Below are 22,422 nucleotides of genomic sequence, written 5' to 3'. Positions count from 1 at the left end.
GGGGGGGGGGTCCGGGAACTCACTGCCTGAAAGGGTGGTCGAGGCAGAAACCCTCATCACATTTAAAAAGTACTTGGATATGCACTTGTAACCTACAAGGCTACGGACCAAGTGCTGGAAAGTGGGATTAGGCTGGGTAGCTCTTTTTCGACCGGCACAGACACGATGGGCCGAGTGGCCTCCTTCTGCGCCCCGTAAATGTTTCTACGAAAGTGCAAAAACCTCCAGAGAGAAAAAAAAAAGCAGGAAATGAACTTCACTGGGGTGGCGCTACAGTGAATGAGTCACCAGAAAGGGGCCAGCCAGCAGGTGGAGCCAGGAAATAGAGGCAGGGACACAGCAACAAGACAGAAGAAGAAACGTGGATTATTTTTTTCCCCCCCTCTCTCTCTGTGTGTGTGTGTTTCTCCCTTGTCTTGTTTCATTTCGGAGACCTTGGAACCTGAGAGTGCTAAGGGTTGGGTGGGTGTGGGGGGTGTGTGTGTGTTTGTTTGTTGTCGTCTATGGAAGCTGATTTCCCCACTGCCAGCATCATGCCTTGCCGCAACGCCCGGCAGCAACTCAGCAACTCCGAGCAAAATCACTCGCTGCCCAAGCAAGTGAGGTTCGCACCCAGCGTGGAGCCCGAGCCGATCGGAGCCCAGCTCAAGCTGCTGCCCATGAACGATCAGATCAGGGAACTGCAGACCATCATCAGGGACAAGTAAGTGGCGGCAGGCAAAGGGAGGGAGCGGAGGGGGAGCAGGGAACAAAGTGCGATTGGAAAAATGCATCGTTACCGGTGATACTGGCCTTTCTCCTTGTGCAAGATGAGCCTGGAGCTCCAGGCCTTCTCTCAATGGGGACAGTGACACGAGGAGGAAGATGAGTCAGTCACTTTCTGCAAGCTCAAGTTTTTTATGCATCGCTGATGCATGTCGGTGAGAGGCCACGGTCCTTGTCAGATGCATAATCCGGTCTCCTTAGGCGTGGAATACGTAATCATTTTATTGTTGCAAGAAAATGAAATTGCCACAGGGATGTTATCCAAACATACTTATCTTCAAAGCTCTCTTTTCTGGTGCTTACGACACCTGCTTTGTATTTCCAGTATTTTTCTGGGTTTTTTTCACCTTGTCCTGATTGACCAGTTGACCAAACCGACTGGCCCTCCCAGCCAGTGTGTCCTGATAGTCTGGCAGTACTGTATATCGGTTTCTCTGTTGAATTAATACAGTACAACATTGAAGATTTATTCACTTATCTGGATAGGGAGGGGTATTTCCCAAACGCTTTGGATAAATGATGTCCTGTTGTATTAAAGGTTGATGCCAATCACTGGTTTTAAAACAAAATATAAATGAAAGTTACTTCGTTTTTGTTTATCTAAAACCAGTGTATGTTTTGGTCTAAAAGTTGCATCCTGCTATTAGGCCAAAGTTTCCTCTCAACTGGGTAGTATTTGAAGCAAAATTATTCACTTTTCTAAAATAAGTAATTTTGTTGAGAATATAATTATTTTTGTCCATCACTCCTTTTTCTGCCAATTTTCTACCTACTGCTTCTTTGCTGAAGGCGGTTCCATGGGCATTGGGAACTCTCCAATACCTCACCCACACAGGTATCCTTCACGTGTAAGCCTAGACGTTGAGCATTTGCAGGCTATTCAAACATTGGGGGAGGGGGGAAGCACAGGTGAGCCCGACTCCGTTGTCACTTGAATTCCATACAGGCACGGTTCCAACAGAGGTCACTGGATAGCAATCAAGAGCGAGAACCTTGTAGCACGCCTACTGCCGTCCTGGCTGAGATCAGCTAACTTAGCGCAGATCAGGAATCCAACCCGGGACCTTCAGGTCAGCTTGGTTCAGTTGCATGCTGGCTTTACATTAACTGAGCTATCAGGGGAGCTAGCTCTTTCCATTTAAATGGATTGCCATATACACTTAATTCACAGTTCGAGTTTTTCATCAGTGCAAAGCAGTTCTAGCAACAATGCTAAACGTGCGAGTAGTAAATCAGTCGTCAAAGCTTGAACCGACTTCAAAGCAAAGCAGACTTTGGATTCAGGCCACATTTACATTATAATTGCAGTGTCAATGCAAAGTGAATCCACTTTTCACTACAGTTATAGTCCCTTTTTCACTACACTTTTGTGAAGTGCTTTAGGATGTTTTTCTAGATTAAAGGTGCCATATAAATGTAGGTTGTTGTTGTTGCTATACCTGCCCGAAACCTGCTTCCAGTTAAAATTCTCTCTTTCCTCCCCCTCCAATAGTTGGAATAATATTGGAACAATTTTGTGACACTGAAATTATACATGTTGGGCTAGAAGTCAGTCGATTTTTATAATGATGTTTCTTTTTTAATGCATGGTTCAGTCTGAAGAAAATTACATTTTATTAATTAAAAAAAGTCTAAATCGTGAAATTTCAGAATGCCATCGAGGCTTTTGTTTCCATCTAGAAAATAACATCTGTTGATGTAAAAAATATTTGGATTTCCCCCCCTTCTAATCCTTTTCTTGATGTAAACCAAAATCAATAATCATTTTGATTGTAATGTGATCAACACGGGTTTTACCCATTAGAAATCATAATTCTATACACAATGGGGTGTCGTACCTGATACGTGTTTGTGAGTGTGAAAGGTAAATGATATGGAAGACAGTGTAAAAGAGCGAGTTTTCCTTTCATCTGAGCAAATTAAAAATCAGTAACACTCCATTAGCAGTGGGTTATTATTTATAATGTATTATTTTTGCTTAAAGTACCTCATTCAGATGCCTCTTATGGTGCGGTGCTGTGTAATAGCCACAAGGTAAGTCCCAGGTTCAATCATTGGTCTGTGCTGAGTTAACTGATCTCAGTCAGAGAAGCAATAGGGTGCTAGAAGTGCCGTTGAGCTAGGAAGAGGAAAAATCAGCCAGGGGTTCCTGATTGCTATCAAATGACGTCTGCTGAAAGGTGCAGACATGATTGGGTCCATGGCAGTGCTTCCATCGGTTGAACAGTCTGCCAGCGTTCATTGTCTGGGCTCACTCATGCAGAATGAGCACTTGAACAAGTGGTTCACTGGGGAACGGGTGCCTGATTCCCACAGAACTGTATCTGAGGATGTCAACACCTTCAGGAGTGGAAGGGAGGAAAAAACAATTATTTAAATAATTGAACAATATTTTACACTGATTTTTATTTAAAACTTTAATGTTGCCATTCTGATTCTTAATGCAGTAGAACTATTCAAATTAATCAATAGTGTGTTTAACAAGAGTGCCAGATCTGTGAAAACTACCTTCAAGTAGACTTTGTACTAATCTTAACCGCACGTAGTCATCTCATCTCCGAGAAGCAGCATTGTGACTAATTTGTCAGGGCTTTTTTATGTTCAGCTCTGAGCAACCTTCTGTTTTTGTCAAGAGTTTATGTTTATGCATCATCTTCTTGCTCTTTGGTTGAAATTGGGGAGGGGGAGGAGGAGAATGAAGATACAGTTGCCAGCATTTCAAATTCAGAAAGAATGTGAGAGGAAGAACTAAACAATGGCACATGGTATCTCCTGATCCTCCACTTCCTGTCCATTGGTATCTCCCGATCCCTCACTATCGGAAGTTGAGATGTGATGCATAGAATAAACAACTGTTGGGCCAGTTTTTTTAGTAAAGGGTTAACACTTTCATTGTGGGCTTATGTCTTCTAAGACTGTGCAGAGTGGGAAGTGACTGCTGAGTCCAATACTCTCTGAGTCCACTTCCACAACTTCCTCGTGTCTTTTTTTTGCTTTGTTTAAAAAAAAGTATACATTTTTCTGCAGAAACCTATTGTATATGAAAAATTCTTTGTATTTAGGGTTTTCACAGATCTAATGTTAGCTGATAAGGCAGATGTTTATTATAGGAAAACATTTAATCTTGATAGTGGCAGAAGAGTGAAAATAAAAATGGTACAGTGATGGTTTCCAATGGTAGTATGTGCAGTTTCTGTATTTCTGTTATCAACGATTGACAGGCCTTACCTTGCAAATTATCGTACATAATTGTTATGTTTTCCTATATAACAACAGTGACTGCACATCAAAAGTAATCCATTGGTTGTGAAGTGGTGTGCGTTGTCCTGAAGATGTGATAAAGCACTATATGAATGCTAGTTCTTTCAACCAGTTTTCAATTCTAATTCACATAATTAAGTTACCTAAATGGTTGGAAATAAAAAGCATAAAAATGCAAAAATTGTGGTGATGGGCTGATCAGGAACATCACAAGAATCATGCTAAGATTTTTTGGAGTTGTGGATGGTAAATTCATAGAATATCTGTAACTGGACCCACTGCTGTGACATTCTTATATGCTGTTGCGCATCTGTAAAGAGAAAAGACAGGTAACTGAGGTTTCGGTTGGTGTATCCTTCATCGGAACACGAGTTCTCATGAAGGGTTACACACACAAAAAGTCAATAATCCGCATTTCTCTTTACAGATGCTGTCTCGTTATCTGTGTATTTCCAGCATTTTCTATTTTTTATTTTGGATTCCCAGCATTTGTTTTTTTTTTCCTTTTAAATGTTGATATGTTGTTCTGGAGTGTAAGTGCTCTCAGCACCGAGCCAGTCTTATTTTCTGTGTCTCCCCACCCCCTCCCCCATTACTGCGCTGGGATTAATGCAGTATAGGGCTATTAAAGACCTCTAAATTTAGATTGTGTCTGGATAGGAAAGATAATTTTTGTTCTATATAACACTGGGTTGGAGTGCTGATGGTTACAAGTCTGTTATTGGTGCTGGTAGTGGTGGGAGAAAATTGAATGATAAATTACATGTGTTACACAAGGATCATATTGGCACAACATTACAGTACATTGAAGTAGATTTTTGCCACAGTGTAGTGGTACAAATATACTAAATAAGCCTAGTCACCCTCGTATTGTATTTTTAAAAAAACCTTTAACAGTTTTATCTAGCAATAACTGAAAAATCTAACTGCGCAAATCAAAACTATTGAACCAAATAGTTGGACCAGATTCAGCTGTCTGAACATTTGTTTTGGATCAGAAGGGGATGTTCTTCAGGTCAAGGTGTACAGGGTATGAAGGTTTAATATTTTTCTCTCAGTTGTGATTCATATAGAAGCTCTCAGTAAAGTACAAAAACTCTACTTACACAGCAAAGATTTCATCAGAGTTACCCCAGAATGGAAATAGATTATCTGACACACCTAATGCAGGTTTTACAAAGACACTGTACATTTTTACCATAGTCAGAACCTTTCATTCCAAAAATCTTACCTTAGTTTCGGGAACTTTCACTGTGGTAAACAGTGAGTTTTTAGTCACCACAACAAATTTCCGATTTTGGCTATGCCATCAGGGAGGTGATGCAGAGTGGAGGCCAGGTGCTTCATGCTAAGGTGTCAGCCTTGCCTCAGTGGTAGCACTCTCATCTCTGAGCTAGAAGGTCATGGGTTCAAGTCCCACTGCAGAGACTTGAGCACATAATCTCGGCTGGTACATAAGTGCAGTACTGATGGAGAACTGCATTTTCAGAAGTGCCATCTTTCGGATGAGACATCAAACCGAGGCCCCGTCTGCCATCTTGGGTGGACGTAAAAGATCCCACGACACCAGAAGAGCAGGGGAATTCTCTTGGTCTCTTGGTGTCCTGGCCAACATTTACCCCTCAATCAACACTAAAAGAAACACAGATGATCTGGTCATTTATCTCATTGCTGTTTGTGGGACCTTGCTGTGCACAAATTGGCTGCTGTGTTTCCTACATTACAACAGTACACTTCAAAAAGTACTTCATTGGAGGGTACGGTAGCATAGTGGTTATGTTACTGGGCTAATAATCCAGAGGCCTGGACTAAAATCCAGAGTCATGAGTTCAAATCCCGCCATGGCAACTGGTGAATTTAAATTCAATTAATTAATTAAAAATTCAATTAATTAAATAAAAATCTGGAATTAAAATACTAGTATCAGTAATGATGGCCATGAAACTACCGGATTGTTGTAAAAACCCATCTGGTTCACTAATGTCCTTTAGGGAAGGAAACCTGCCGTCCTTACCCGGTCTGGCCTATATGTGACTCCAGACCTACAGCAATGTGGTTGATTCTTAATTGCCCTCTGAAATGGCCGAGCAAGCCACTCAGTTGTAAAATCTTGCTACGAAAAGTCATAATAAGAATAAAACCGGACGGACCACCCGGCATCGGACCACTAGGCACCGGACACGACAACGGCAAAACACCAAGCCCAGTCGACCCTGCAAGGTCCTCCTTACTAACATCTGGGGACTTGTGCCAAAATTAGGAGAGCTGTCCCACAGACTAGTCAAGCAACAGCCTGACATAGCCATACTTACAGAATCATATCTTTCAGCCAACGTCCCAGACTCTTCCATCACCATTCCTGGGTATGTCCTGTCCCACCAGCAGGACAGACCGACCAGAGGTGGCGGCACAGTGATATACAGTCAGGAGGGAGTGGCCCTGGGAGTCCTCAACATTGACTCTGGACCCCATGAAATCTCATGGCATCAGGTCAAACATGGGCAAGGAAACCTCCTGCTGATTACCACCTACCGTCCTCCCTCAGCTGATGAATCAGTCCTCCTCCATGTTGAGCACCACTTGGAGCAAGGGCACAAAATGTACTCTGGGTGGGGGACTTCAATGTCCATCACCAAGAGTGGCTCGGTAGCACCACTACTGACCGAGCTGGCCGAGTCTTGAAGGACATAGCTGCTAGACTGGGCCTCCGGCAGGTGGTGAGCGAACCAACACGAGGGAAAAACTTACTTGACCTCGTCCTCACCAATCTACCTGTCGCAAATGCATCTGTCCATGACAGTATTGGTAGGAGTGACCACCGCACAGTCCTCGTGGAGATGAAGTCCCGTCCTCGCACTGAGGACACCATCCAACGTGTTGTGTGGCACTACCACTGTGCTAAATGGGATAGATTCAGAATGGATCCAGCAGCTCAAAACTGGGCATCCATGAGGCGCTGTGGGCCAGCAGCAGCAGAATTGTATTCCAGCACAATCTGTAACCTCATGGCCCGGCATATTCCTCACTCTACCATTACCAACAAGCCAGGGGATCAACCCTGGTTCAATGAGGAGTGTAGAAGAGCATGCCAGGAGCAGCACCAGGCGTACCTAAAAATGAAGTGCCAACCTGGTGAAGCTACAACTCAGGACTACATGCATGCTAAACAGCGGAAGCAACATGCTATAGACAGAGCTTAGCGATTCCACAACCAACGGATCAGATCAAAGCTCTGCAGTCCTGCCACATCCAGTCGTGAATGGTGGTGGACAATTAAACAACTAACGGGAGGAGGAGGCTCTGCAAACATCCCCATTCTCAATGATGGCGGAGTCCAGCACGTGAGTGCAAAAGACAAGGCTGAAGCGTTTGCAACCATCTTCAGCCAGAAGTGCCGAGTGGATGATCCATCTCAGCCTCCTCCCGATATCCCCACCATCATGGAAGCCAGTCTTCGGCCAATTCGATTCACTCCACGTGATATCAAGAAACGGCTGAGTGCACTGGATACAGCAAAGGCTTTGGGCCCCGACAACATCCCAGCTGTAGTGCTGAAGACTTGTGCTCCAGAACTAGCTGCGCCTCTAGCCAAGCTGTTCCAGTACAGCTACAACACTGGCATCTACCCGACAATGTGGAAAATTGCCCAGGTATGTCCTGTCCACAAAAAGCAGGACAAATTCAATCCGGCCAATTACCGCCCCATCAGTCTACTCTCAATCATCAGCAAAGTGATGGAAGGTGTCGTCGACAGTGCTATCAAGCGGCACTTACTCACCAATAACCTGCTCACCGATGCTCAGTTTGCGTTCCGCCAGGACCACTCAGCTCCAGACCTCATTACAGCCTTGGTCCAAACATGGACAAAAGAGCTGAATTCCAGAGATGAGGTGAGAGTGACTGCCCTTGACATAAAGGCAGCATTTGACCGAGTGTGGCACCAAGGAGCCCGAGTAAAATTGAAGTCCATGGGAATCAGGGGGAAAACTCTCCAGTGGCTGGAGTCATACCTAGCACAAAGGAAGATGGTAGTGGTTGTTGGAGGCCTATCATCTCAGCCCCAGGGCATTGCTGCAGGAGTTCCTCAGGGCAGTGTCCTAGGCCCAACCATCTTCAGCTGCTTCATCAATGACCTTCCCTCCAGCATAAGGTCAGAAATGGGGATGTTCGCTGATGACTGCACAGTGTTCAGTTTCATTCGCAACCCCTCAGATAATGAAGCAGTCCGAGCCCGCATGCAGCAAGACCTGGACAACATCCAGGCTTGGGCTCATAAGTGGCAAGTAACATTCGCGCCAGATAAGTGCCAGGCAATGACCATCTCCAACAAGAGAGAGTCTAACCACCTCCCCTTGACATTCAACGGCATTACCATCGCCGAATCCCCCACCATCAACATCCTGGAGGTCACCATTGACCAGAAACTGAACTGGACCAGCCATATAAATACTGTGGCTACGAGAGCAGGTCAGAGGCTGGGTATTCTGCGGCGAGTGACTTACCTCCTGACTCCCCAAAGCCTTTCCACCATCTACAAGGCACAAGTCAGGAGTGTGATGGAATACTCTCCACTTGCCTGGATGAGTGCAGCTCCAACAACACTCAAGAAGCTCGACACCATCCAAGATAAAGCAGCCCGCTTGATTGGCACCCCATCCACCACCCTAAACATTCACTCCCTTCACCACCGGCGCACTGTGGCTGCAGTGTGCACCATCCACAGGATGCACTGCAGCAACTCGCCAAGGCTTCTTCGACAGCACCTCCTAAACCCGCGACCTCTACCACTTAGAAGGACAAGAGCAGCAGGCGCATGGGAACAACACCACCTGCACGTTCCCCTCCAAGTCACACACCATCCCAACTTGGAAATATATCGCCGTTCCTTCATTGTCGCTGGGTCAAAATCCTGGAACTCCCTTCCTAACAGCACTGTGGGAGAACCGTCACCACACGGACTGCAGCGGTTCAAGAAGGCGGCTCACCACCACCATCTCTAGGGCAATTAGGGATGGGCAATAAATGCTGGCCTCGCCAGCGACGCCCACATCCCGTGAACGAATAAAATAAAAAGTCATGAGGTTATGAAAGGCACTGTACAAATGCAAGGGCTTTCTTTCGCGATCCGGACGGTTTTGTCTATGTCTTAGTGGTGGGCAGTGTTGCAACATTGGCAGGTGCATGTGATCAGGTTGCCTGAGCACCCTCTCAATAGGGAACGGTGTGTAACCCAGAGGACATGAAGAGGAGCAAAAATTCTCTCAAAGAAAGCCATTACCAGAGTTCAAATCCAGACCAGACTAATGAGTTGAAATACTCTCCTGAGTGTCTGTTCACTGTAATTACAATGTTAACTCACTTCCTGAGGGGCCTGGACACACAATACAAAACTGTCCTTAATTTGGTACAATTTCCTTGAACTAATAGCCCTCACATAGATTAGCACAATATTCATCAAAGAAGGGGATTTGTTTTTGAACAGAGCTTAAAATATCTTTAGATTTTGGCTTTGTCTGATATTTGTTTGTTTATGTTTGTGAAGGGTTAAACAGTTGTGCTAAAATAACTGACATTTTGAAGGTTTTTGTCCATTACTGAATAGGCTGCTCCTTTTCCTTTCATCCCCAGAACAACCAGCAGAGGGGACTTTGTATTTTGTGCTGATCGTTTGGTGAGTAGCAACGTGAACTTGTAATTATTTCTGTTTTTATAATTTGTTGATCCATCAAAACTCCTCCTCAGTCAGGGTTCTCCCAAGAAGGGATTACATTACAACAATGACTACACTGCAAAAAGTACTTCATTGGCTGTAAAGCGCTTTGGGACGTCCCGCGGTTGTGAAAGGCACTACGTAAATGCGAATCTTTCTTTTTTCTTTAAGAAAGGAAAGGTGATTGGGAAGGTAGAGTGCGGTGGGGTTTATGGGAATGATGTTACAGTATTTAAAATGGTAGCTCCCTCCCTCACCTTTTAAAAAAACGTTAAAAACCATACTTACATTTGACACATTTCTCTTTTGGAAAAGAAATGGGCACTGTTGCTTAATTTCTTTTCTTTTTATTGTCCAATGAAAGGATAATATTTTCTAAATTTGTGATACATGTGTGCAGGACAAAGTCAAAGTTCCTTCACCTAGGAATATTATTTTACAGATCAGACTGGTGGTTGAAGAAGGACTGAACCAGCTGCCATACACTGAATGTACAGTCACAACCCCCACAGGTTAGATATAAGCAAAGTGCACTGAACTGAGATGCTACAGTAATCAGGCGACTTCACTACTATTTATATACTTGTGATATTAAAAAAGTCCTAAATGTTTTGTTATGTAGATGCCATTTTAAAAGCTGCACATTAAAAGGGATGTGGTGCTTAACAAAGTACTTCTTTTTTGCCATTACTAATAATTTAAACAGACAGGTGAGGTATCTGTCAGCAATCAGGCAGTCCTCCGTTTGTAAATGAGATTCATTGTCTTTCCAGATACTTTAAGCTGATGACTCAATGGCCTTAAAAAGAATCACAGTCATTACCTTTTTGCAAATCAAACTTTAACTTTATCTATCAGATCAGTTGATATGAAGTCAATAGAAATGAAATTTGGGAGAGATGTAAACGGGCAGCTGTTAGGGCCTGTTTTACACTGTCACCCAAAGTCAAAATTACCCCCAAATTGTTCAAGAGGATCACAACAGGCAACTGTAAGGCCTCATGGTCTTCAGGCTGAGGAAATGAAAAATGGCCAGGCTTCCCACTCTTGATTGTTCCCCATAGACTAAGCTGTATCCAGCCAGACACAAGGCCTTCAAAAAAAGAGAACACAAGGGGTAAATTTCCTGAGTTCACGCTATCAGCGAGGTACCTCACCCATTGTTAGCACATATGGAAACATTTCTGGTGCATTGCCTGCGATTTTCCATCCATTGTGGTTGGGTTTTCTGATATGTGATGATGGCAGGGGAGGTACCTTGCTGCGGCGTGGATTTGGACAATTTAGACAATAGAGCTTTTAAGGAGTTACTGGATCACTGTGTTTTGGGGAGCCATGTTGGCTGTTGTGAAAGTTTATGCAGGCTACTCAATAATGTAGGTGTCATGAACAGTATCATTTACATTATGTTTGTATCAAGACTGCGGAAAAGATCTCCCAAACACTTCAATGACACTTTCTCTTTATTTTTCAGTCTATTTCTGCTGATGGTTGAAACTATTTTTGTTTAAACTAAGAATTGATATCTCAGACTTGGCTTAGGGAAACTAGTGAGCCTGATAGTGAAATCAACATCAGCAGATAAAAGTCATTAAATGAGGATACTTCAGTGATTTTTATCACTTAGCAGTGTGCCCTAAGGCTCCCTTGCTTACTCCATGACTTTATCCAGTGAGTAACTGAGGCTCACAGACCAGATTTGATGCGCAGTCTATTCTGAATTAACTGATGTCAGCCATGGCAGGAAGTGAGGTGCAATGATTGGCCTCAGCTTTTCCAGGTTTGGGAGGGAAAAATCAACCAACGTTCCCACTGCTGATCCAGCGACACCTTCTGGAAGTATATGTATTGTGTGGATAATGTCAGGTGAGGGCAGCTGTGATGCCTCCATCTGTACTTGAGCAGCCCACCCACACTCACTCTCAAGACTTACATGTGGCCACTTGGCTAAAGTACTGAAAATTGCCTGTGGATATCTTAGTAAAAATTACCCCAGAAGAGGAGGGGTGGGGAGTCTATGATCAACAGCCAAGGCAACAGTGGGGACATTTGTTGAACTGAGGTTGGTGGGGTGGGTGGGGGGGAACAGCCAGGGTTGCCGCGTCTGAACACTATCCAACCACCCTAAAGGTGGTGATAGGATCTGCTGAAATGTACCTCAAAATGCCTGCCACCACTCACCATTTGGGTTCATAGGACTGGCAACTTTGGCAATGCACAGGAGGGCAGGCAGGCACGAGTGTGAGTCACCATCTTCAGAGAGATGGGTGAGAGAATTGAGAGAAAAACAGAATACTGAAAACCTTCCCTGACAAAAAAAATGTTAATTCATCATTGCTCCCATTGAGTTCTTTCTTTAGAAGGCTAGATGGTTAATCTTACTGACCTACTTTTATTTTTTAAATGAGACTGCCAGTTAATCAAGAGGAAATGTAATCTATTTACTGACTCGTCAGGAATCAGCACTGAAACCAGACCTATTGGCATCGTACAAATATTGTACAAATGTTTGAATGTTGGTCTGGTCCTATTCAACGCCAGATTGTTGATGCTGCTGTGATAACAGAACAGACACGGTAACATAGTTTTGTTCTTTTGTTTAGTATTGCAGCTTGGGAACCAAAGTATGTGCTGGCTGTACAATGTAAACACTCTAAGTCAGGGTTCACTGAACTCCACATTACTGTGCAAAGAACTGAGCAGACGCTTACCCTGATAAATGGAGTACTTTTATTGTGGTTTAAAGGGTGGGTAGTTCAGGGAGGCAGTACTCACAATGCAAAATACTTATGCCCTTAGGAGACCCAGAATTTCTTTTATTTTTTTAAATCTGTCTCCTTTCTTCAAGGAATACTTGTGAGTTGAAAGGGATTCATCCATCAAGAACAAGACAGACATTTTATCAAACTAGAGGGCTCCGCTGAAAGTATGTCCGAGAGTCGGGGGCTGCTTTAAAAAGATAGATCTTGAATTGGTTCACTGTCCTTGTGCATTCCCTTTGCAAAGAGTGGGTGGGTGACCTGCTGCCAGGCAGAGGCCGGTGCTCCTCGTGAGTCAGTTACTAGAGGAACCCACTGCATTTTAATTTACAGGTTGAGAAGTAAGCATTTTAATGATTGTTCAGGCACAACTTACTTCCTATGTCCAGCTGAACAAGTGTCTACCTGCATGTTCTGAGAATGATGTATGGCATTAGGGGTGGGATGGGGGAGGGGAGGAATTTAGACCACTAATGCTATGCTAACTCCAATTAATATTTAATTTTACACAGGCCATAAATATGATGGAGTGAAGTTTGAGAAGGGAAACTGTGGTGTTAGTATTATGAGAAGTGGTAAGTTATCATTGTTGAGTATTAAAGCTGTTTGCCATCTTGATCTTATTTGCATTCACTAGGCCAGCCTGATGAGGATGTCATTGAGTATTTCAGTACCAAACCTTGGAAATGTGGAGAAGATGGCAGCCTGATCAGGCGGCCAATCATGAACTTCCTCCTGCCCCTCCACATTTGCCTTTTGTGATTCCCACTGCGATGCCCTTGAATGTGTGCAAAGACTCCATCATCACTGTCCTTCTGTGCACTGCACACAAAGCTATATCCTCATCTTGTGCCACCTGACAGTGCTGCCAATGCATTTTACTTGCATTCAGATTCTCTGGAACATGGTCCAGAGGAAGGAGACTGTGTAGATGGTTCTGTCAGGACACGCTCCTAAGAATTTTGACTCCCTTCTTGGAGTAGCTTGTGCAGTAATGGACAGAAATGTGGGTGGGGAGGTGTGAATGTGCTCATGGACAGGACATTCCACGAGCACATTCACACCTCCCAGGATGGATGGTGCTTTCATGAACCACCCAGTTATTTACACAACCTGCCAAATAACTCCTGTTAGAAGTGATGATCACCCTTTTTGGTTTAAAATTGTGACCTGTACTGTTTTATATTTTATTTGTGAATAAACTCCAAGCAATTTGTTTTAAATTACTCACGAGACTGTCTTTTAAAAAAAAATTAAATACTCAATAATACATCCATTATAGTATCCCTGTAACATTTATGCAAATTGATGGGGAGTTTACAAATGCTTAAACTTTAGTTTGGGAGATTGTTACTGGTAAAAAATAATTACATTAACAATTCCACACCTAACAAAACCTGCCTATTGCATGATCTTCTTTCAAAATGAGTAGTTCCACTTTGCTGCAATGAGAGGAAAAAACTGCTCACACAGATAATTTTTCATCAACTTATAGGTGAAGCGATGGAACAAGGTCTGCGAGACTGTTGTCGATCAATACGCATCGGAAAAATCCTAATACAAAGTGACGAGGAGACCCAGAGAGCAAAGGTGTACTATGCAAAATTCCCACCTGACATCTACCGCAGGAAAGTGCTTCTAATGTACCCGATATTGAGTAGGTACCACATGGTCTCATCAAATCGTTCGGTAGAAACCTGTGAATGGAAAGGTCTAGAACAGGTTTCTTATTGGAAGTATAGAATTTTACACTGATTTAGAGTGTAGTTGTGATTTGGTGAAGTTGTACATTTTACTTACAGGAGTGCATTGGTACAATGAATGATGGCATAATTGCACATACTAGTATAATAATGTTAAACAGCTCAGGATCCGGGTGTTTTGTTGGTAGTGGCCATGGGGCTGGGGGTAGCTGGGTAGGGGCATATAGGGGTCACCTACAGTGCAACGGTTAATTGGAACGAGTGATATATGGGGGGTGATTTTAGGAGGCAAATGTGGGTGTGTTGGGGGCGGGTGATTCCGAAAATTGTGCAAATCCCGTTCGGTTTCGGAAGCCGGCTCCAACCCGTCGGCTTCCGAACCCGAACGGGATTTGCACAATTTGCGGATGACCCGAAACCGGAAGTCCCACCGGCGGGATGACAGTTAAAGAGCCAAATGTACCTCATTGAGGTACTTAAGGCACTTTACCTGTGACAGATGAAGGGATTAGAAAGATTTTTAATTTACCTGGGCGGCTTGCCACTGCTACTGATTCACGCCTGGTGAAACCAAGCGTGAGGAGCTGGATCAGGGAAAAAGAAACGAAATACATTAAATAAAAAAAACATGCAATGAAGTGAAAACACTAAATGCACCTACCATTGAAACCTGCTCTGATGTCCGATGTCCCCCTCTTCACCCTCCCGATGTCCCCCTGATCTCACCCTGATCTTACCCTCTTTCCACCTCCCCCACCCCCTCCCCGGTCCTTCCAGTCCAACGCCAGATGACATTTCTCTCTCTGTCCCGCACCCCCCCTCCGTTGCAGCTCCTGATGGGCAGCCAGCCTGTCAATCACATCATGTCGGAAACGGTAACTTTGGTTCATGCGGGTTTGCCATGCGCCCAATCGCCTCGCCACCTCCCGCCCCCCCCGCTGCCAATCCGCCTCCCCGCTAATATCGGAGCCTTGGTCTCCACTTGGGTCGGGACCTCCTCCCTGGAGGCCTATACAAAATGCTGATAGTGGGGGGGAACCAGGATGAAATGACAAGGAAGACAGATCTAGGTGCCATGAGAAAGTGACCCAATCCAACATCACTTCTAGATAGGGGTATACATTCTGTAGATAGAAACCAAATGTTATGTTTTAGATATTTTAAAGTCAATGTTCTAGATCAGCTGTAGATAGTAACGTGGGTTGGCTCAGTTCTATTATCAGAGGCAACTGGTAGAGAGAAATATACATGCAGATAAAATCATTTAACATACTTTTTAGTGAATACACAAAGAAAGAACTTGCATTTATATAGCGCCTTTCACAACCTCAAGACATCCCAAAGCGCTTTACAGCCAATGAAGTACTTTTGAAAGGTAGTCGCTGAAATGTAGGAAATACAGCAGTCAATTTGAACAAATACTAGATTCCACAAACAGCAATGAAGTAAATGACCAGATCATCTCTTTTTTTTTGGTGTTGGTTGAGGGATAAATGTTGGCCAGGACACCAGACTCCCCTGCTCTTTGAATAGTGTCATGGGATATTTTACATCCATCGAGAGGCCATCCAAATGACGGTACTTCCAACAGTGCAGCACCCCCTCTGTACTGCACTGAAGTGCCATTCTACATTATGTGTTCAAGTCTCTGGAGTGGGGCTTGAACCCACAACCTCTGGCTCAGAGGCGAGAGTGCTACCACTGAGCCAAGGCTGACACCTTATTGGAACGTGCTGCCAATGATGAAGGAAGAGAAAAAGCAGTTTTGAAAAAACATTTAAGTTTGGATCAGAAATTCAGATTTTCCCAAAAACAAGCCAAATCCAGATCTAATCCTTCACTTGGAATTTCACAGTTATTTAGTAAGGTAAAACTACTTCAATCTTTTCTCAAATGCTGTCAGAGAGGAGGGCGTGACATTGAAGTTCAGTCTCAGGTATCATTTGCACGGGCTGTTCACCATTTATCTGGCAGGATGATAGATGGCAGTTGTCCCTGCAGGAGAGGGCACCACCAACCATCCCAGAGAGGAGCAGTAATACCCTACAAGGTCACAGCTCATGTCAAACAATGACAGAGTGGTGTGGATTGTAATCAAGGACACCGTGACCACTTTTCTGGTTTGCAGACAGACAGCCTGGCTTTGAGGCAAGCTGCATGGTAATGAGAGCATTTTAAAATCAGGTATGGTAGTGTTGTGGTTAATTTACTGGATTAATAATCCAGAGGCAGTTTGAGAATTTGAATTCAGTTTAAAAAAAAATCTGGAAATCAAAAGCTAGTGGCCATGACCCTCAGATTGTTGTTCAAACCCAGCTGGTTCACTAATGTCCTTTAGAAAAGAAAACCTGCCCCTCCTTACCCGGTCTAGCCTATATGTGACCCCAGCCTCACGCCAATGTGGTTGACTTAACTGCCCTCTGAAGTGGCCTAGTAAGCCACTCAGTTACATCAAAAACCGCCATCAATAAGGCGGCCCATCACCACCTTCTCAGGGCAACTACAGATGGTCAGTAAATGCCAGCCTCGCCAATGATGCCCACATCCCAAGAATTTAAAAAAAAAAATACAGGCAGTTGTTGAGAATGTGCAGAAAGAAAGTGCTGAAGCTACTTGCTCTCCGAATGTTTCTTCTCCCTGATCTCCCCGCTGTTGTCTCTTCTCACAAATGGGAACGTTTTACTATTTTGCACTCAGTTTTTCAAATAGGTAAAACATCACTATTTTAACATTGTGCAACCTGTTCTTTGTGCATGTGGCAGTAACTCGACATGAGTTTAGCATTTTACCGGATTTACTAAATTTAATTTCACAACTCATGATCTTCAGGTTGGTAGACAAACCGCTACACTACCATAGTAGCAGCAGCTTTCTCGAAATGAGAAATTCTAGAGCTTCTCGATGACTCAGTGGGTAAATGCACAGCTGCATGTGGCACTGAGGTCTCAAGTAAAGTGCAGAGTCAGCTGATCTCAGGTGGGGCAGCTGACAGCAATGCACCGACCCCTTCTGGAAGTTCCCCTTACGGACACAACGCTTTGGACTGATCTGAAAAGAGAAATTTCCACTCTGGATAATCACAGGTCGTCTGTCTACTCTGCAGGTACAGGCAACACAGTTATTGAAGCTGCTAAGGTCCTGACTGAGCATGGAGTGCAGCCAAACCATATAATCCTACTCAGTCTTTTTTCAACTCCACATGGTAAGTGAGACGTATTATTGTTGTGATCGGACAGATTTTAAAACTGACAAGCACGGTATAGCATTTTTTTTAAAAGCAAGACCTGAAAGCATGTGGTGATTTTTTTCTTTAAGTACTGATCAATAACGCAACAATAGGCACAACTGTGGGCACAGTTTTGGGATGTTAGCGTAGACATTGGTCTCAGTTTTATCCTTCATTTTCTTCTATAGAATGGGATGACAGACATGCAACTGCACACCCTCTGATATCGGTTCTGTAACCAGACAGTGTAGGAGGTGCTGATAGCCCAAGATGAAATTGCCGCCAAATTCTAGTTTCACCCACGAGCTAAATAATGCAGCCTCGCATTTCCTCGAGGTCGGGAGCAAAAGCAGGAGAGGACTAGCAGGGGCCGGAGTGAGGCAGCACTCGGAAACGCTGGGTCTCCACCGCAAAGACATTATTTGAGATTTCCTGCGTTGGGCCAGGAACCCCTGGCATTTCATTGACTCCTTAAATGGGCTGACATTTAAAAGAAGGCAGGGATGACATCACCTGCTGGATTACCCACTGCTCCCAGCAATCTGGATGCCACAAAAATAATGGCATCCAGGTCCATGGATTGGCGGAAGTGGAGTCTCCAGGCCCAGAATTGCTCCGACTACGTTTTAAAAATTCTTATAAAGTGGGCCGATTGATTGAAGGCCGTTACTTTTTAAGGCAGTAGCACTGGCCTTTTCCCCCATTGGCTGTCTGGTGCAGCATCATGTGCCCTTCCCCAGCAGGTGCCCAATGTGCCCATTTCCTGTGCACTGTGCATTCAATGTGCACCCTCCTAATTTATTAAAATGACATAACCCTACTCTGACCTCAGACACTCCAGCAAGGTGAGGATCACAGGCTGGCAGGGTGCAAGTACCAGTCTGCCACATCTACGGTGGTAGAATGGGATTGATGAATTTTGGCCTTGCATCTTTATAGGCTGCTGTCTGGATAGGATTTATAACCCAGTATGTCTGGTTTGTACACCACAAGCTCTATTGGGCCTCACTTTCCTCTGTCAGGATCATCCTGGAGAGCAAAGGTAACCCCTGCCTCCTTTCCTCTACTAGCAACTGCCTCCTTAAACTGCCACCTCCACCCCACCCTCACTTCTAACAATAAGTCCGAGAAACACATGAATATTTTCCTCACCAAGATAAAGACCATCCGTTCAGCTGCCTCTGCTGCTACCTCCCCACTTCCCCTTGCCCAGTAAGCCAAACCTCCCCTCCAAATGTCCTTCTACCCTGGCCCTGAATCCACACCTCCTTCTAATGTCCCCCTCATCCTTTACCAAGCTCATCTCATCCTGCTCTCTCAACCCCATCCCCACTGACCACCCAACTTTCCTTCCTGGGCCCTAGGCTAGTTGACTTTCTACGAACGACCATCCCATCTTCAGTTCCCCTTACTCTCCAAAGTGTTTCCGCCTCCCATGTCTGTGCCCATCTCTCCTGCAACTCCGTTCGAGTCCCTCCAATCAAGTTTCTGCCCTTCCCACAGCACCCAAACGTCCCTAACCAGAATTACGAATAACATTGTCTATGATCGTGACCATGTTACATAATCCCACCGTGTCCTCTCTGCAGTCTTTGACACAGTCAAGCACACCATCCTCCTCCAAAGCCTTTTCTCTTTGTCCCGCTTGGTGAAATTACCCTTGCTTGGTTCCACTCTTACCTATCCAATTGTTGCCAGAGCTTCTCTAGCAATGGCTTCTTTTCTCACTGTCACCTTTGCAGTTTTCCATGGATTAATTCTTCGTCCCCTTCCTCTTCCTTATCCACATGATGTTCCTTGGCGACATTATCCGCAGATAAAGGGTCAGTGTCCACAAGTTCACTCACGACACCCAGTTCCACCTCTCTCATCCCTCCGCTGCCTTTGTGCTATTAGACTGCTTGTCCCACATCCAGTCTTGGATAAGCTGTAATTTCCTCCATCTGAACACTGGGAAGACCAAAGACCTTGTAGTCAGTCCCTGGCACAAACTCCAACCTCTCCCCCTTCTACTCCATGCTGCTCCCCAGCCACCATTTCAAGCTGAACTAGACTTTGTAACCTCAGCATCCTAATTTGACCTTGAGTTGAGTTTCTGCTCTCATATCCTCTCCACCATAAAGACTGCCTACTTCCATCTCCATAGGATTGTATGCCACCACCCCTAGCTCAGCCCATCTGCTGCTAAAAGCATGACATTTATGCCTTTCTCACCTCCAGATTTAATTAATCCAATGCTTTTCTGGCTGGTCTCCAATCTTCTACTCTCTAAAATTCAGCACATCCAAAACTGCTGCGTGAATCCTATCACACATCAAAACACACTTGCCTATCACATCTGTCCTCGCTGATCTATATTGTCCCCTGGTTCCCCCAGTGCCTCACATTTAAAATTCAGATCCTTGTATTTAAATTCATCCATTACCTTGCCTCTCCCCATCTCAGTAACCTTTTAAAGACTCCCCATTCCTCTGAATCCAAATCGTGCTTCTCCCCCACCCTTTGCCCCACTATTGGCAGCCATTGTTTGAGCCACCTTGTCCCCACACTCTGGAATTTCCTCCTTTAACCCTTCCACCTCTGAGCAAGCTTTTGGAAGACAGTTCAGAGGTTTACCTGGGTAACAGATGCATCTTTCCTCAGTTGCTAGGGGTCCATGTATATTGTTGAGAGTGACTTGTGTTGATGATCCTGCCAGAATTGCAATACTGCGATGGTTCTTTGGCGTGAATCGCTCCAAGGATTACATTTCAGGCACAGCACTGATGTACGGAGGGTAGCTGCACAAAGATATTTAATGTTTTCTATAACAAATAGGACAGAGCAGGTTTCTGTTCTGCATTTATGAAATTTAGTAAAACATCAGCTTCTTTTTTCTTCCCCCCCAAAAAGGTGCAAAATCTATTATAGAAGAATTCCCTGAGATCACAATTTTAGCAACAGAGGTTCATCCAGTGGCACCCACACACTTTGGACAGAAGTATTTCGGCACGGACTGAAGCAGGATATAATCCAAACGAAATCTTTGAATGCTTTGCTGCTTCGATAAAGACTTAGTTTTATCTTAGTAGGTGTGTTTCCCTCCCCTGCACCCCTCCCTTTCTTGGACGAGTCAAAATGTTAACTAGCCTAATGTAGACACCTAGGAGCACTTGATCTGAACTTTTTGCCTTAAGTTCTTTTCTCCAAGTTATTTTTATAAAAGGAAGCCGTTTCTGATAAGCACATTCCAGTTCCATCAAAATTGTTTGCGCTGTGCTTGCATGCATCCTTGGCACTTATTAATTTCAGTGTATTTATTGATTACAATTAGAGGCAGTGCCTAATTGTAACTTAAAACTACATTCAATTTGTTTTAAAATAAAAACTTGGGATTACAATCTAATTACTTTTAAAGGGTTTCTTTTTCCAGTTTTCTCCTCTTAAGGTGATACTAGGCTACAGTTCCATAAGCATGGCAGCTTTCAGCTACCTCACTAAAGTGACCATTCTTCATGTGCGAGTGTAGATACAAGTGTCAACAGGCTGTTTGAATTTTGAGGGTAGGGGGTGAGGGGAAATCGCAGCTGAGCTTGTTCATGTCCTTGCCCAATGTCCACACATAATCAAAAGTCACGAGTTAGCAATCAGGAGCGGCAATTGTGGCTCATGGTTCCCTTCCCTACCTCTGCAACGATGAAAACCAGCAATCACCTTCCTGATTTTTATGACTCAGTAGATCCCACTGAGTCCTAATTAGATGGCCCTAATTATTCAGCATTTTCACCATTGCATCTTACCCAGATTCACCTGGAATTAATAGCCACGCGGCTATTAGGTCACGTAGACAATTTTATAAGATTGGTAGAGAGAAAATTCCCTCCCCCAAAAGTTGTGAAGATGAAGACTCTGATTGAGGGGCTTGTTTGTGCAATGAGATTGTTTAAAAAAAAATAGAATTTGTAAAATTACAAACCAGGAAGGTGGGGGGAGGATTTCCTCCATATTTAACCAAGGATAGAGCATTCCTTTATGTCACAGTGTGTTTTTATAATTACTGCTACTACCCACTAGATGGAGCAGCGTAATGCTACATCCTAGAGCAGAAGGGGTGAATTTCCTTGCCATTTTCAGTGCATTTAATGGACAGAAACAGTACAGGAATTTTTTTCTAGTGAGGAAATATGTGCGGAAACTATTTCTGCCACTTATGTGCCTTTTAAAGCGCTTCTCGAGTTTCTTCTTGCTTTTATGAGCCTTCCTGCAATCTGTCACTGGGCCTCATTTGAATACATCACAGTGGGCGTTGCACCTCAGTTTGCATTGCTAGTGCACTCTGGGCAACAGCTAAATGAGGAGCAGCAGCTGCCAGGATCAGCTGATCACAGCAGACATGAAGAGTTTGCTTGGTTGGAGCCTGGAAACTGCAGGTTAGAAATGCTTTTTGAGTCAGTTTTTTTTGTTGCCAAAACCTGCACTTGATTCTGCCTGCCTCTCATAGGGTCAGTTCAATGCAATATTGGCACCATTCCAAGCGGATGCAGCCCACCAGATATTGGCCTCTCTCCCACCAAAGAATATACATGCTGCACATCAGGGCCTCTCTGATGAGCTCTGCATAAGCGTGCACTTTTCCAGAGGAAATAGGCTGTCTCTCGGTGTCAGTGCCACCTCCCCCCAGACAGCACAAGCGACATTTCTGGATAAGAAGGTTGCACCCACGCTCAGTAGTGTGTGCCTCCTGCCTTCAATTTCCTCAAGGAGGGCTTGTATGTTCAAGTTGTGTATTCTTTCTCCCTGGCTTGGTGCCAAGCCCTGCTGCCCTCTGGGTTCAGATAGTGGCTGTGTAGTCAGAATTCTATACAAGTATGACAACATTGCTAAGGCATGCAGTGAAGTTATTGAGAGTGAAGTGAAAAAGCCAAGCATTGGTGCTCTCTTACCTGTTTAGGCTGCGCAGAAGTTTCCAGGTACTTCAGCTGTTTTACACAGATTTTACACCAATGGGAATGTAAACAA

General features: G+C 44.2%; 1 protein-coding gene across 1 annotated transcript; it reads left to right on the top strand.

The window, feature by feature from the left end:
- The first annotated feature begins 310 nt into the window (after nucleotides 1-310).
- On the top strand, nucleotides 311-20,809 carry uprt (uracil phosphoribosyltransferase (FUR1) homolog (S. cerevisiae)). Its single transcript, XM_067997187.1, has 7 exons — nucleotides 311-703; nucleotides 9,655-9,697; nucleotides 10,179-10,248; nucleotides 13,008-13,070; nucleotides 13,991-14,152; nucleotides 17,302-17,400; nucleotides 20,317-20,809. The coding sequence occupies exons 1-7, from the start codon at nucleotides 504-506 to the stop codon at nucleotides 20,421-20,423; spliced, it is 744 nt and encodes a 247-aa protein (XP_067853288.1). The 5' UTR covers nucleotides 311-503; the 3' UTR covers nucleotides 20,424-20,809.
- Nucleotides 20,810-22,422: the final 1,613 nt, after the last annotated feature.

The sequence above is a fragment of the Heptranchias perlo genome, chromosome 15 (assembly GCF_035084215.1).
Source record: "Heptranchias perlo isolate sHepPer1 chromosome 15, sHepPer1.hap1, whole genome shotgun sequence".
NCBI classification, from domain to species: Eukaryota; Metazoa; Chordata; class Chondrichthyes; order Hexanchiformes; family Hexanchidae; genus Heptranchias; species Heptranchias perlo.
Note: the sequence above shows the minus strand (reverse complement) of the source record. Positions and strands in the feature narration are given on the sequence as shown.